The 14,305-nt window shown below is 42.3% G+C and overlaps 1 protein-coding gene across 7 annotated transcripts in view; it reads right to left on the bottom strand.

Moving 5' to 3' along the window:
- The window catches only part of efr3a (EFR3 homolog A (S. cerevisiae)), a 171,993-nt gene extending 158,130 nt beyond the window's left edge, over nucleotides 1–13,863 (bottom strand). For 5 of the 7 annotated variants that reach the window (XM_072570428.1, XM_072570430.1, XM_072570431.1 and 2 more), the window contains exons 1-2: nucleotides 13,763–13,863; nucleotides 13,476–13,573 (exon numbers count right to left, since the gene is read on the bottom strand). Coding sequence is in view for 2 of the 7 variants with exons in the window: in XM_072570432.1 (XP_072426533.1) it covers nucleotides 13,476–13,485 (10 nt within the window). In the remaining 5 variants the exon portion in view is untranslated. Of the gene's footprint in view, nucleotides 1–13,475; nucleotides 13,737–13,762 lie in introns of those variants that run through there. The other 2 variants (XM_072570429.1, XM_072570433.1) reach the window with 1 other exon arrangement.
- Between the last annotated feature and the right edge of the window lie 442 nt (nucleotides 13,864–14,305).

The raw sequence follows: 14,305 nt of genomic DNA, 5'->3' as shown, positions 1-14,305 counted from the left end.
AATAATTCTGTCTGAAATAAAGTGTTAAGGAACAAAGACAAGCTGCTGCTCAGGGACTCAAGCAATTAGCAATACCTTTGTGAGATTACATAAACAAAGCTGCTTTGACACATGCCTGATAAACTGGACGCTTTATTGCAACAAGGACAACTGATTGCCCTGCAGGAGGATTAAGGAGTTAACTAGCTTTGTCTTCAAATAGTCAATGTCAAATGTAACAAGAAACAAAGAATTTACTTGTGATAAGGAAGTCAGCTGGAGTGTGAGAGTAATTTGGATGAAAGGACATTGATACATATCATCTATATATTACCTCAGAGACCAAATGATGAAAACCTGTACAACACTGAACACCAGAACAATTCAATAACAGAACTTTAGAAAACACTGCAGAAGGACCAAACCCTGGAAACTTCCAGAGACAGATCACTGTTGGTTGAAGTCTGGCCAGATTTCACCACTAATCAGGTAATAACTAAGCTGGGTTGCAGGTTTATATTTCCTTGCTTGAGGGGTCTTATATTTGGTTGCTACATGCAATTAAGTTTGAATAATTGTTTCAGTACTTGACATTTCTTCTTAAGTAGGTAAAAACAATGACTGCAGATGCTGGAAACCAGATTCTGGATTAGTGGTGCTGGAAGAGCACAGCAGTTCAGGCAGCATCCAAATAGCTTCGGAATCGACGTTTCGGGCAAAAGCCCTTCATCAGGAATAATGAAGGGCTTTTGCCTGAAACGTCGATTCCGAAGCTATTTGGATGCTGCCTGAACTGCTGTGCTCTTCCAGCACCACTAATCCAGAATTTCTTCTTAAGTAGCTGAATTAAGAGTAACTTGTGGTTACTTACCTACAACACTATCAAGTACAGTCACTAAAAAGATAGAAATACCACCAATACACCATTTTAAAAGAGTAATGGGATTACCAGGAAAAGAGATCAAAGAGGCAATCTGTACACAGATCCAGGCTGTGGGTGAGGTCTAACATGAATATTTCTCAGCTATATTTGCAAAAAAGAGAAAGACACTGACTGGAGATTTCAGTTGCAGTGGCGAGGTTCCAGAACATATTAACATTAATAAGCAGGAGGTATTAGATACCTTAGTGGGCATAAATTGTCAAGGCCTGATAAGTTGTATCCATGGCTGCTTTGGGAAGCACTGCAGAATATTGCTGGGACCCTGGCAGAGATGTTTAATACTTTACAGGCCACAGGCATAGTGCCAGATGACTGGAGGATAGCTAATGCGGTTCCTTTGTTAAAGAAGGGCAGCTGGAACAGGACAGAAAATTACAGACCAATTAATCTAATGTCAGTGGCAGGGAAATTATTGGAAAAAATTCCGAGAGATAGGATTAAACAACAGATAGAAAGGTAGGGATTGATCAGGGATAGTCAGCATGGATTTGTTAGAGAGGGGTCCAGTCTGACTAGTTTAATTGATCTTTTTGAAAAGGTGCCGAAATATACTGACTAGGGCACTGCAGTTAATGTGGTTCACATGGACCTTAGTATGGCTTTTGTTAAGGTCCCACATGGGAGATTGGTCCAAATGGTAAGAGCCTATGGGATCGAAAGCAAGTTAGAGGATGGTCTCAGGCTACATCTGACATTGATCAGTTGGTAAACTGGGCACAGCAATGGCAGATGAAATCTAATCCTGCTAAGTGTGAGGTAATGCAGTTTGGGAAACCTAACAAGGGTAGGATATGCACAATGAATGGCAGGTTCATCAGGAGCGTTGAGGAACAAAAGGACCTTAGTGCACAAGTTCACAGACCCCTGAAGTTGGGCTTAAAAATGATTTTGTCAAATAAGAGCATTAAGACTTAATGGCTCAGAGCTAAGAGCACATGACAATGAGAAACTGAAGGAAAAATACATGAAAATAGGCATGGTATAAAAGAATCAGCCTGTTTTGGCTGGATGGTATCTGCATAACCTGTCTATTGGAACCATTCTTTGATGTAATTAGCACAGAACCATTTGGAGGTGTTTTCAACTTGTTTTCTGTACAATGGAATGACAGGGAAAATAATAGAAGTACTATGAAATGGCGATAAAGCATGTAACCAGAATAGCATTAATACAAGGGACTTTACCCCACTTTTGGGACTTTCCAATTGAACCCCTGGGGCCATGGAACTTCACAATGAGATCTGGGTTGTTAAGACCAGTCCACTATTCAGAGATAGATCTCCAAGTGCCATTTGTCCAAAGTTCCAAAGAGAACACGAGGCAGTGAGACTCATTAGTTTCCATATGTATAACTTTTTTAACTAATAGATTTGCTCATTAGTTTGTACATAAAGAAACTTAAGCTAGTAATTAGCTATATTTTGAAGTGCACATCATCTTGTAAATATTTTGATCAGATGTTAACAAACCCATTAGGTACTTTCAGTCTAACAATCCAAAGTTTCTGGATTAGTGGTGCTGGAAGAACACAGCAGTTCAGGCAGCATCCAAGTAGCTTCGAAATCGACGTTTCGGGCAAAAGCCCTTCATCAGGAATAAGGGAACAAAAGCCCTTCATCAGGAATAAAGCTAGGGATTGGATATCCATGGTGAAGATGAGGCATTGGGGGCCAGGGAAACGGAAGTCTTGGAGGAGGTGGAGGGCGTGGGTGGTGTCTCGAACGTATGTGGGGAGTTCCTGAACTAGGGGGGATAGGACAGTGTCGAGGTAGGTAGAGATGCGTTCAGTGGGGCAGGAGCATGCTGAGACAATGGGTCAGCCAGGGTGGTCAGGCTTGTGGATCTTGGGAAGGAGGTAGAACCGTGCAATGCGATGCTCCCGGACTATGAAGTTTGAAGCTGTGGGTGGGAGATCTCCTGAGGTGATGAGGTTCTGTATGGACTGGGAGATGATGGTTTGGTGATGGGGGGTGGGGTCATGGTCGAGGGGGCAGTAGGAAGAGGTGCCCTCGAGTTGACGTTTGGCTTCAGTGGTGTAGAGGTCAGTGCGCCAGACTACCACGGCGCCCCCTTTATCCGCTGGCTTGATGGTGAGGTTGGGATTAGAGCAGAGGGATTGGAGGGCTGCGCGTTGTGAGGGTGAGAGGTTGGAGTGGGGGAGGGGAGAAGACAGGTTGAGGCGGATAATGTCCCAGCGGCAGTTGGAAATGAAGAGGTCGAGGGCAGGTAATAGGCTAGCGCGGGGTGTCCAGGTGGATGCAGTGTGTTGGAGGTGGGCGAAGGGGTCCTTGGAAGGTGGGCGGCAGTCCTGATTGTGAAAATAAGCTCGGAGGCGGAGGCGACGGAAGAATTGTTCGACGTCACAGCGTGTATTAAATTCATTGATTTGTGGATGGAGGGGGATGAAGGTGAGTCCTTTGCTGAGGACAGATCGTTCATCCTCAGTGAGGGGGTGGTCTGGGGGGATGGTGAAAACTCGGTAGGGCTGGGAGCTGGGATCTGGTGTGGGTGTAGAGCTGGGAATGGGGGCGGAACCTGTAACTGGAGTGGGTGTGATGGTGGGGGGAATGGGGGTGGAGTCATGAGCAGGGATAGTGTTCCCCTTGGGGTTCTGGGGGGTGGGATAGTGACAGTGGGGTCTGTGGGGGGCATGTCAGCAGAATGCAGGTGAGTGGTGCTGGTGGGGGTGGAAGTGGTGGTGACCACGGCAGTAGGGGTGGCGGAAGTCACTGAGCATGTGGCATCAGCGATGATGTGAGGGGCGGAAGTGATGTCAGGTGTGATGCATGAGGAATTGAGGGGCGGAAGTGGTTGTGGGAGTGGCCATGATGGGGGGAAGTGACATCAATCAGCGTGGGGGTGGTAGCTGCATCAGCCGCATGCCTAATGGTGGAATAGGTTCCGAGGCCAGGGGAATCTTCTGGAATGTTTGAGGAGCGCTGGTTATGGAGGTGGGTGGATAAAAGTTTGTTGTACTTACAGTTTTTGATGTATGAGATGGAATTGAAATACTGTTTGTTGAGAGTATGAATTCTCCTGAGGATGTAGTACAGAGTGGGTCCTTTGCAATTCTGAGAGAGTGTGGCCCTCAGCTGAGGCAGGGCTGACTGTAGAGAGGTTAGGTGCCGGCGCATTGCTGCAAGCGTGGAGCGGAGAATCTTGAAGGAGAACTGTTGCTGGTGTTTTTGAATCTGTAGTCTGTACTGTTTGTCCTGTTCGGGTCCGAACTCTGTTGGTTTAAAGGTGGTCCGGAGTCCGTGCGGGATGAGTTGGTTACGAGGGAGGCACTGAGGAAGCGAATGTGGCTGTGGTAATCTGATTTCCAGCATCTGCAGTCATTGTTTTTACCTCTCTAACAATCCAAAGTGTCAGCACAAGTAGATAGTGTGGCAAAGATGGCATATACAATGCTTACATTCATTAGCTGAAGTGTAGATTATAGGAGCAAGGAGGTCTTGTTACAAAAATTGGTTTGATCGCAGATAGAACACTGTATAGTCTGGTCACCGAACTATCGGAGGACATGACTGCACTTGAGAGGATGCAGACGAGATTCACCAGGATGTTGGGGGTTGAGTGTGTGGTGCTGGAAAAGCACAGCAGGTCAGGCAGCATCCGAGAAGCAGAAGAATTGACATTTCGGGCATACATCCTTCATCAGGATTGAGGCTTGTGGGTCTGGGCTGAGAGATAAATGGGAGGGGAGATGGGGTGGTGGGAGGTAGCTGGGAAAGCAGTAGGTGGATGAAGGTGAGGGAGAAGGTGATAGGTCAGAAGGAGAAATAATGGACTGGTCCAGAGGGCAGTGCTGAGTTGGGGGCTTGGGACTGGGAGAATGTGAGAGGTCTTGCAGGTCCTGGGCCTCCTCCACCGCCAAACTGTTACCACCTGATGCCTGGAGGAGAAACACCTCCTATTCCACGTTGGGACCCTGCAGCCACACGGGATAAACGTGGATTTCAACAGCTTCCTCATTTCCCCTTCCCCCACATTATCCCAGCCCCAAGCCTCCAACTCAGCACCGCCCTCCAGACCCCATCCATCACTCTCCCGTCCGACCTATCACGTTTTCCCTCACCTTCATTTACCCATTGCTTTTCCAGCTACCTTCCCCTGCAATCCCAACCCCTCCCATTCATGCCATGCAATCCTTTACCTCTTTGAAGGGAGAAGACCTGGCTTCTGACCCATATCTCATTTGAAAAATGACACCAACAATGCTGCACATGATATTACAGTGAAGCTTAACTGAACTCTATAAACACTGAGAAGAAGGGAACAGAGGGCTATCACAACTGACAACACGATGAGAAAGCATGGAGCAAAGAATTTGGAAAAGACAAATCAAGGAAGAAGCAGATTGGAAAGTGAGAAAACTACTTAATACAGTGTAGAAAGTCCAAAGTAAAAGGGCCCAATTATTCTAAAAGTGAAAATGCTTTGATGCTTTAAAAACTATAAAAAATTTTGATTATTTAAAAAGTAGGTCAGAATTAGTGTGATTCTTTAAATACCAAAACCTTTCCACCCCTCTTTTAAGTTTGATGATTAATCTAATTGAACATATGACCCAGTTAGCAAGTTATTCAATAACTAAACTGGCATGATGCGGATTCAAAACTACTTTTTCTTCACACACTTTTTTAAAAATCTTACACTAGAATATCATCTTTAATGTAGTAAAATCTCACAATGCATCAAATAAACCTTGACTCACACCAAATCACAAAAGGAGATTTTAGGATAAGTGACCAAAAGTTTGATCAAAGAGGTAGACTTAGAAGAAACATTTAGGACATTGCCAAGCCTTTGGCTATTTCCTAAATTCATTCACAGGATGTGGGCATCGCTGGCTAGGCAGCATTTATTAGGCAGAAGTAAAGACTGCAGATGCTGGGGATCAGAGTCAAGAGTGTGGTCTTGGAAAAGCACAGCAGGTCAGGCAGCATCCGAGGAGCAGGAGAATCGACCCTTCAGGCAAAAGCCCTTCATCAGGCAGCATTTATTGCCCATCTCCAATTGCCCAGAAGCCAGTTAAGAGTCAAGCACATTGCTGTGGAGTCACATGTAGACCAAACCAGGTAAGGACAGCAGTTTCCATCCTGAAAAGGACTTTAGTGAACCAGACGGTTGATTTCTGACAATCAACAATGGATTCATGGTCATCATTAGATTCTTAATTTCAGAATTTAATTGGATTCAAACCCAGGTCCCCAGAACATTGTGTGTGTCTCTGGATGAAGGGCTTTTGCCCGAAACGTCGATTTCGAAGCTACTTGGATGCTGCCTGAACTGCTGTGCTCTTCCAGCACCACTAATCCAGAATCTGGTTTCCAGCATCTGCAGTCATTGTTTTTATCTCTGGATGAACAGTCCAACGATAATACCACTCGGCCGTCGCCTCCCAATATGAGCAATGAAAATCAGGGATGAACAAGAGGCCAAAATTGGAGGAACACTGAAGATCTCAGGATTTGAACTACAGAAAGTTACAGAGATAGGGAGGGTTTTGAAAACAAGGATGAAAATTTTTAAATCAGCTTTGGCAGACCCGGACTCAGCATGCAGAGAGGGAGCTGACAATATCAGCCATGGACAGAGTTTGCCACCTCAACGTGCTCATTTCTAATCAATACAATATTAAGCCTATATTACCATTCAGCAGTGTGGCTCTAAATAAAGGAACCTGCTATCTCAATGCCAATACCTGAAACTGCTAACACCATTTTAGAGAATGTCAATTTTGTAACAAGTACAACTACATATCAAAACCAGAAATGAATGCAGGGAAGCAAAATGACCAAAAAAAGCTCAAAAGTGAAAACCTTTAATATAGCTTTTAATTCTCATTATGATGTAAGCATATGGAGATCATTAAAGGACCCTTCTCTTTCACACAAAATTGTTAATACTTCAAGCATTTTTATTACATAGTTCAAAGGCAGTAATTTTCACATACTGCATATTTTCAAGGAGTTATAATCATCAAAATCCCATTTCCTTTGAGTCCTCAAAAATACACAACTTAAAATAGCAATAAATTGAAGCATCAACAACCTGTAGCTAGATTAGAATCTGATATGTAATGTGACATGATGCATGAGACTTGAGTGTAATACTATTTATCACTGTTCAAAACAGGTAGGGGCAATACTAAAAGAAAAGTTGAAAATTTTCTAACTGTTGGACTGTTCATCAAGTACATTTCAATCAAAACACACACCTCACGCCTCCTGTCCACAGGGATACAAGTACAACTGACAAATATACAACATTTAACCTAATTAGAATGAAAACACTGGCTGCCCACCCACGATTTCTAAAGCATATTGCTAATGACCATTCAAACCACACAATGCTATTTTATTCCTAATCAACCCCACTCCTCTTACCATTTACACATCTGTTGAAGACTTTGGGATAAACTTTCATATCAATTACCAATTTCTCTTCCCACGTCCTTGCTTCTTTTATTTGCTTTTCTGAACCATCTACAGTCTCCATCATGTCATCCACTGACATCTGTCACCAGCACACATTTTGTTATGTCTTAAGTTTCTCTCTCTTTTGCAATCCAACAAGTTTTGAATTGGTTTGCGTACGTGTCCTCTTTGATGGATTAAATAAAAACTGTGCCCAAACTTTCTCTTCTTTGAAGGAAGCCTGTTATTCAGTCATAGATTTTCTTGTGCCTCTCCTTTCTTTTTTCCTTTCCTGTCTCTCCAGAACTGCAGTGCTCTCCTCAATATCAACACTCTTGCACATCTTAATGTGATATAACTGCATTGATTAATCTATTGCTGCCAAGTAGCAGGCAAATATGCACTCTGATTAATAATTCTGCAAGAATCTGATCACTAATAAAAGTCACATTTGATGATGATGGCGTCACATTTTAAAATAACATTGTTAAGAATTTTTTGAAAAATATGTTACTACTTCAGTTCCAATCCAGAGATTAAAATTGCTTGAATGGAGAACAAAGACTGTCCCTTTCTCCCAATTTTATTTATCTAGTATCCTGTGACTCAAAGTTCAACACACAGCAATTTCTGAGTCAGCTGTATTGGAGGCCATTACAACCAACAACTAAGACATAGCCAGGAACCTCAAGTCAAATTTATTCTTCACTGTAAGATAACTGGCATCACACTCCACATGTACCTTCTTACATTATTAATAAACAGTAATTTAAAACTTGAATTTGTATTGTAAATGCTCAACCTACCACGGATCTAGTGCTTCTGCTCTTACATAAATCTTCAGCACAGGATAAGAGAGGGGAAATGTAATTTTAAAAATATTTATACCAGACTTGACGAGCAAGGTTTAAGATTAAAGCATTTATACATGGTCACCAACCTGGACATTATTCTTCTGCAAATGAAATATTGTGAAATTAAATCAATCTGTGAACCATCATGTATCTAGACTTTTCTGATCTTGATTAAAGACTAGGAAGGAAACTATTCTTATGAAAAATACATTATTCTTTGTTTTGTTTTTGAAACACAAAATGCATAATTGCCACAGAGGGCCGAAGGGCTTGTCCTGCGCTGAAATGTTCTGTGTTCTATGTATCAGAAATGATTTATCTCCCATCATTGAGATGCAGCACAAAAATATTAAATTGTTCTACTGTTCTTTTCCCAGATGACCAAGACTGTCTCAATGATCAATGACGACAAATTAAAAATGTCAAGATCCCAAAAAACCTCAATAAACGACAGCCCAGATCAAAAATATAGTTAAAGTGAAACAAAATCTCTAGTTATCCTGAGACCAACCAGAGATAGTTCTTCTCTCAGGATGATTCTTTTTTAAGTGGAAACGTAGGTCCTGATTTGACGTTGAACTTAATTTCAGCGCAGCATATTTTAAGCAACAAGAATTTTGTGAAGCCAACACTTGGCTACTCGTACAAATTTTAACATATGTACTTAACAAATGAGGCCTACTCTTTATCCTCACCAAAGACTTGTCATGTGTGCAAAAACACTTTTCATTGCAATTTTTCCCCCATTTTGATCCTGAAAATAGATATAAAAAAACTGAATTGCACTGCAATGAAATATTTACCCCAAATTTCTTGAAGACAGTTATGTCACAAAAACACTTTACATCTCAGAAGCTGTCTGTATGTGAGAAAGGACAAAAGTAAAAATGAAGAAATCTTCAGAATTTAAACATTTTATTAATCTGAAACCAACACAATGACCATTAGATATTTCCTTTCCCAAACACAGTTAAAAGATCAACCCTGCTGTTCTCCAAGACACCTTAAAGTCTCAGTTCACAGAATTATGCATTTAAAACGAGTGAACTTAGGAGCTAATTTTACTTTTGCTACTTTGAATGCTACCAACCTTAAAACACTTCGTTATTTAATTTTATCCTCTCCAAGTTCTTTAACAATATTGATATAAAATACTCATTTTGCAACTCAGCCTTACCCTTTATCTTTTTTTAAAAATAATTTTAGGTTAATCATCTTTTCTCATACATTTTGCTTTGAGAAATTTCTTAATTCAGTTGTAGGCCTGTAGAACACTCTGCTGCAGAAGACGGTTAAGGAAAAAGCTTAAAAGGGTAAGCACAGAAAGTCAAAACCGGGTAATGAGTTGGATGATCAGCCATTATATTGAATGGTGAAGCAGGCTCAAAGGCCAAATGGCCTATCCCTCTCCTATTTTCTATGCCCTATTTTCCTTCTTCCCTTTGCAGCTCTTCTTCATATTTTCTATATTCAGCTTGGGTCTTTAATATATTGAGCCTCACATGAAAGAGAAAAAAAAAAGAGGGCTTACATCCAAATGAAAAGATGCAGTATCCTTTCACACTGGGAATATGTATCCCTTGGAGTGAACATTGATGCCAATTCCAATAGTCTCATGGGATTAGGCTAATTATGAGAATGGCAAGGCCAGGCATGTTGCCAAACTACACAACTACGTGATAATACTGAGGGGAGAGATTACTGTGATTTAATGTCTTCACACTGAAGACACCTTTTTCTTGTTATGTGAAATGTCTGGTACACTAAATAGGATAGATTTGGCATCTAACAGCTCAAATGGGGGTCAGGAGAGGCAACAGAATTGTACTCCATGGTGTAACGTCTAATCCTATGACCTGTTATTTCCTCCACATTAACAACCCTGATTCGAAGAGGAAATTTATCCCTGCATGTAGCATGACTAATTCAAAGCTTTTTGATCGGCCACATCCGATTATTAACTATGGTGGGCAATGAAACAAACAGAAGCAGAGGCCTTTATCCCTATCCTCAACAATGGCAGAGCTCATTACTTGAGTGTAAAAAAACAAGTGTCCTGCATTCACAACTGTCTTTAGACAAAATTGTTAAGTAGATGATGCATTCTGGTCTCGACCTGAGATTGCCACGATCACAAATGCCAATCTTCAGCCAATCTAACTTCCAGTTGACATCATTAACAGCTCAGCATACTGGGTACAAAGTCTATGGGCTGTAAACATTAAAAACTTATGCTACAAGGCTAGCTTCACCTCTAACTACGCAATACAAGTACAGCACTGACATCTACCTAAGTGGAAAATTCCCACACTATTTCCTTTCACGAAAGGCAGGTCATATCCATCCAGTGAGGAACTGTTCCACAATCAGTTCTCAGTCATCAATAAAACAAGGAAAAGTGTCACTGCCAATCAAACAGCTGCTACTGACTAATGCAATGCTCACTGAAACTTGGGGAATTAAGACCAATCCAATGTGGTGACTTTAGACATTTTGAAGGCTTCTGATAACATCCCAGATAGGTAATTAACAAACAAAATGAGAAAATACAAGTACTGCTTAGTGGAAAGAAAAGACGGTAGGAATAAATGCGTTATTCTCAGGTTGACAAGCTGTGCAGCATTTTGTTTTTATTACACCATTATGTCCTATAACAAATTGAACACCAACAAGTGAAGCAAAACGCAAATTATATAATGTGGTTAAAATAAAGAATATGCAAAATCTCACAACTAATGCACCTTCTACTATCCTAGGACATTGAAACCAGTTTAGATTTCAAAAGTTGTTTCTAAAGACAGATCTAGATATTAACTGGTCACAAACTTCAGAAACAACTTCAGAACAATCAATCCTCAGGGATTTTTAAACAGAATTCTGACAAGCATTTGCAGTATTGAAATGTGAGTATTTTACTACTTGGAACAAAAGTTAGATTGAATAAATTTATTTTCTACTGTGTCTTCTCTTCTGCAAGATCTTGGTCCAATACCTCACTGTGGCAAAGTGGAAATGTCACTGGGCTAGTAATCTAGATCCTCGGGTCAATATTCTGGGAATCTTGAGTACAATAAAATGTGATTTTAAAAAAAAAATTGGGGCGGGGGTTGGAATTCCAGGATTATGGCCCAGTGAGGAAAGAAACTCCCAGTGTGGAGTTTGCACGTTCTCCCCGTGTCTGCGTGGGTTTCCTCCGGGTGCTCCGGTTTCCTCCCACAGTCCAAAAATGTGCAGGCCAGGTGAATTGGCCATGCTAAATTGCCCATAGTGTTAGGTAAGGGGTGGGTTGCGCTTCGGCGGGTTGGTGTGGACTTGTTGGGCCAAAGAGCCTGTTTCCACACTAAGTAATCTAAAATAGCAATATATTTCCAAATCAAGACGGTGAGCAGCTTGGAGGGGAACTTACAGGTGTCTGCTTTCTTTGTCCTTCTAGAAGAAAGTATTCATGACTAAAAGGTGCTGTCTAGCGATCAGGGTCGAGTTTCTGCACTGCATCTTATAGATCGTACACAATGCTGCTACTGAGCATTTGTGGCGGAAGGAGTGGATGTTTGTGATTGCTTTACCCTGAATAGAGCTAAGCTACAGGAGGTACAGGCATCCAGGCAATGAGGGAATATTTCACCACACTCCTAATTTGTGCTTTGCAGATGACCAATAGCCTTTGGGGAGTCAGGAGGTGAGTTACTTGCTGCAGTATCCCTAGCCTCTGACCTGCTCTTAAAATCATAGAATCCCTCGTATGGAAGCAGGCCATTCAGCCTATTGAGTCCACACCGACCCACACCCCCAACCTTTTCCTACATGGCTAATCTACCTAGCTTGTATAGCCCTAGACACAATAGGCAATTTACCATAACCAGTCCATCTGACCTGCACATCTTTAGACTGCGGAAGAAAACTGCAGCACCCAGAGGGAACCCATACAAACAGGGGGAGAATGTGCAAACTCCACACAGACAGTAGCCCAAGGGTGGAATCGAACCAGAGTTCCTGATGCTGTGAGGTTCAAATAGCCACTACATTTATATGACATGCTGCCTGAACTGCTGTGCTCTTCCAGCACCACTAATCCAGCTCAATCTGTGGTCACTGGCAACCCTCAATGTTGAGTGTGAGGATTCAGTGACGGAAACATAACTGAATATCGAGGGCTGTGGTTAGACTGTCTCTTATTTACACTTGTGTGGTGCAAATATTACTTGCTAGGTCTGACCTACATGAGATTTCAGATCCACAGCCATGTGGACAATTAGTGATAGGCAACAGATGCTGGCCTAGCCAGCTACACGCACATCCTATGAGCAAATTTTAAAAAGCCAAAAAGTATGAAATTACAATAGTAAATACTAGTCAAGAATTAAATATCAAGTCTAAAATATTAAGCCAATCATATCTAGTAGAAATGCAGAAATGAACTAATTCAAACAACTTTTAAATTAAACAGTTCCACATTGTGAGAATTAGAGCAGTTTATGACTCATTCAACAAGGTGATACTGCCTGACTTGACATCACAAGGTATATATATGAAACAACAGATTTTAAAATTTCCACTGTCCTTCACGATTCAAAATACTGCATTGTTTTGAATCGGAATAATGATACAACAAAAATGCATCCCTGTAAAGAAATGATGCAGACAGGGTTAGGTTTAGGTTAGGGCTAAGGCTAAGTCTAGCACGATAGGGTTAAGGTTAGCATTAGGGCTAGGGCTAGCACTACAGATAGTGCAAAAGGGTTAGATTGAGGGTTCGGTCTAGAGAGACTTTGGGCTAAGGTTACAGGTAGGGTTAGTGTTAGGGTTACACAGGAAGAAGTTAAATACTATCTTAAGTTATACATATTACACATAAACACACCACTAGTATATAAACTCACATAAGAATCCCCCACTCACAAAGGAAATGACTTGTCATGTAGTCTCCATATCTGAAGTTACATGATCTAAATTTACATTTCATAAAATGTAATATTTCAAGAAGATTGCAAGAACACAATCATTAAGGAAAGAGTGAACATAAATTATCCCATCAACTCAAAAGATGACAGTGAAAATAAAGAATGATGTTCAGGCTAAAATGTTGCATTTAAAAAAATCTATCCCCACAAACTTTCGGTTGAGAGTAGCCTCAGTAACACCGGGTAAGTTAACCAGCAAATTTGCAGCCTTCTTTAGTACTCTAGCTTGAACACATTCCAGTCCTCTGTCAGTCACTAGTCACTAACACCAGGGTCACAGGAAACTAATTCAAAAGGGATTGAGGCAAATCCTTACCTGCAGGCATCCTGGGCGCGAGTAACCTGCACCTTTACAACTGGCCGACTGTTACCGAGAGGTTTCAGTTCATGGATCCAAATGGAGCATCTCACCACCTACAAACCCAAACACACAGACCCATCACAAGGAGGAAGCAGCATCCGGGAAGAGCCCGGCCCAAGGTCCCTGCTCCAAACCCCCGACAGCAGCACGTTCACGGCCTAACACGACCCAGGGAGATAGGACAGGCCCAGACGTCCTGACCCTGACAACCAGATACCCGATAACACCCCCCTGACAGTTACCTCCGCCTTCCGGGCGAATCAAAACCATCCGCGAGACACCGGGAACGAAAGAGAAACACTTCCGGTCACGGGGAGGCACTTCCGGAGATCGTCACTGACAGGAGGAGCCTGGGAGAGACAGAGGAGAGGCGGGGTCACAGTGACAGTGTGTGGAAGATAGTGTCAGAGTGAGGGTGGGGGGTCACTGACTGTGTGGAAGATAGTGTCAGAGTGGGGGGGTTCACAGTGACTTTATGTGGAAGATAGTGTCAGAGTGGGGGGGTTCACTGACTTTATGTGGAAGATAGTGTCAGAGTGAGGGGGGGTCATGGTGACAGTGTGTCGAAGATAGTGTCAGAGTGAGGGGGGGGGTCACAGTGACAGTGTGTGGAAGATACTGTTGGGGAGTGTCACAGTGAGAGTGTGTGGAAGATAGTGTAAGAGTGAGGGGGGGGGTCACAGTGACAGTGTGTGGAAGATAGTGTCAGGGGGCTCACAGTGACAGTGTGTGGAAGATAGTGTCAGAATGGGGGGCTTCACAGTGACAGTTTGTGGAAGATAGTG

The sequence above is a fragment of the Chiloscyllium punctatum genome, chromosome 5 (genome assembly GCF_047496795.1).
Source record: "Chiloscyllium punctatum isolate Juve2018m chromosome 5, sChiPun1.3, whole genome shotgun sequence".
Lineage (NCBI taxonomy): Eukaryota > Metazoa > Chordata > Chondrichthyes > Orectolobiformes > Hemiscylliidae > Chiloscyllium > Chiloscyllium punctatum.
The sequence above is the reverse complement of the archived record's forward strand: the minus strand, read 5'-3'. Positions and strand labels throughout refer to the sequence as shown.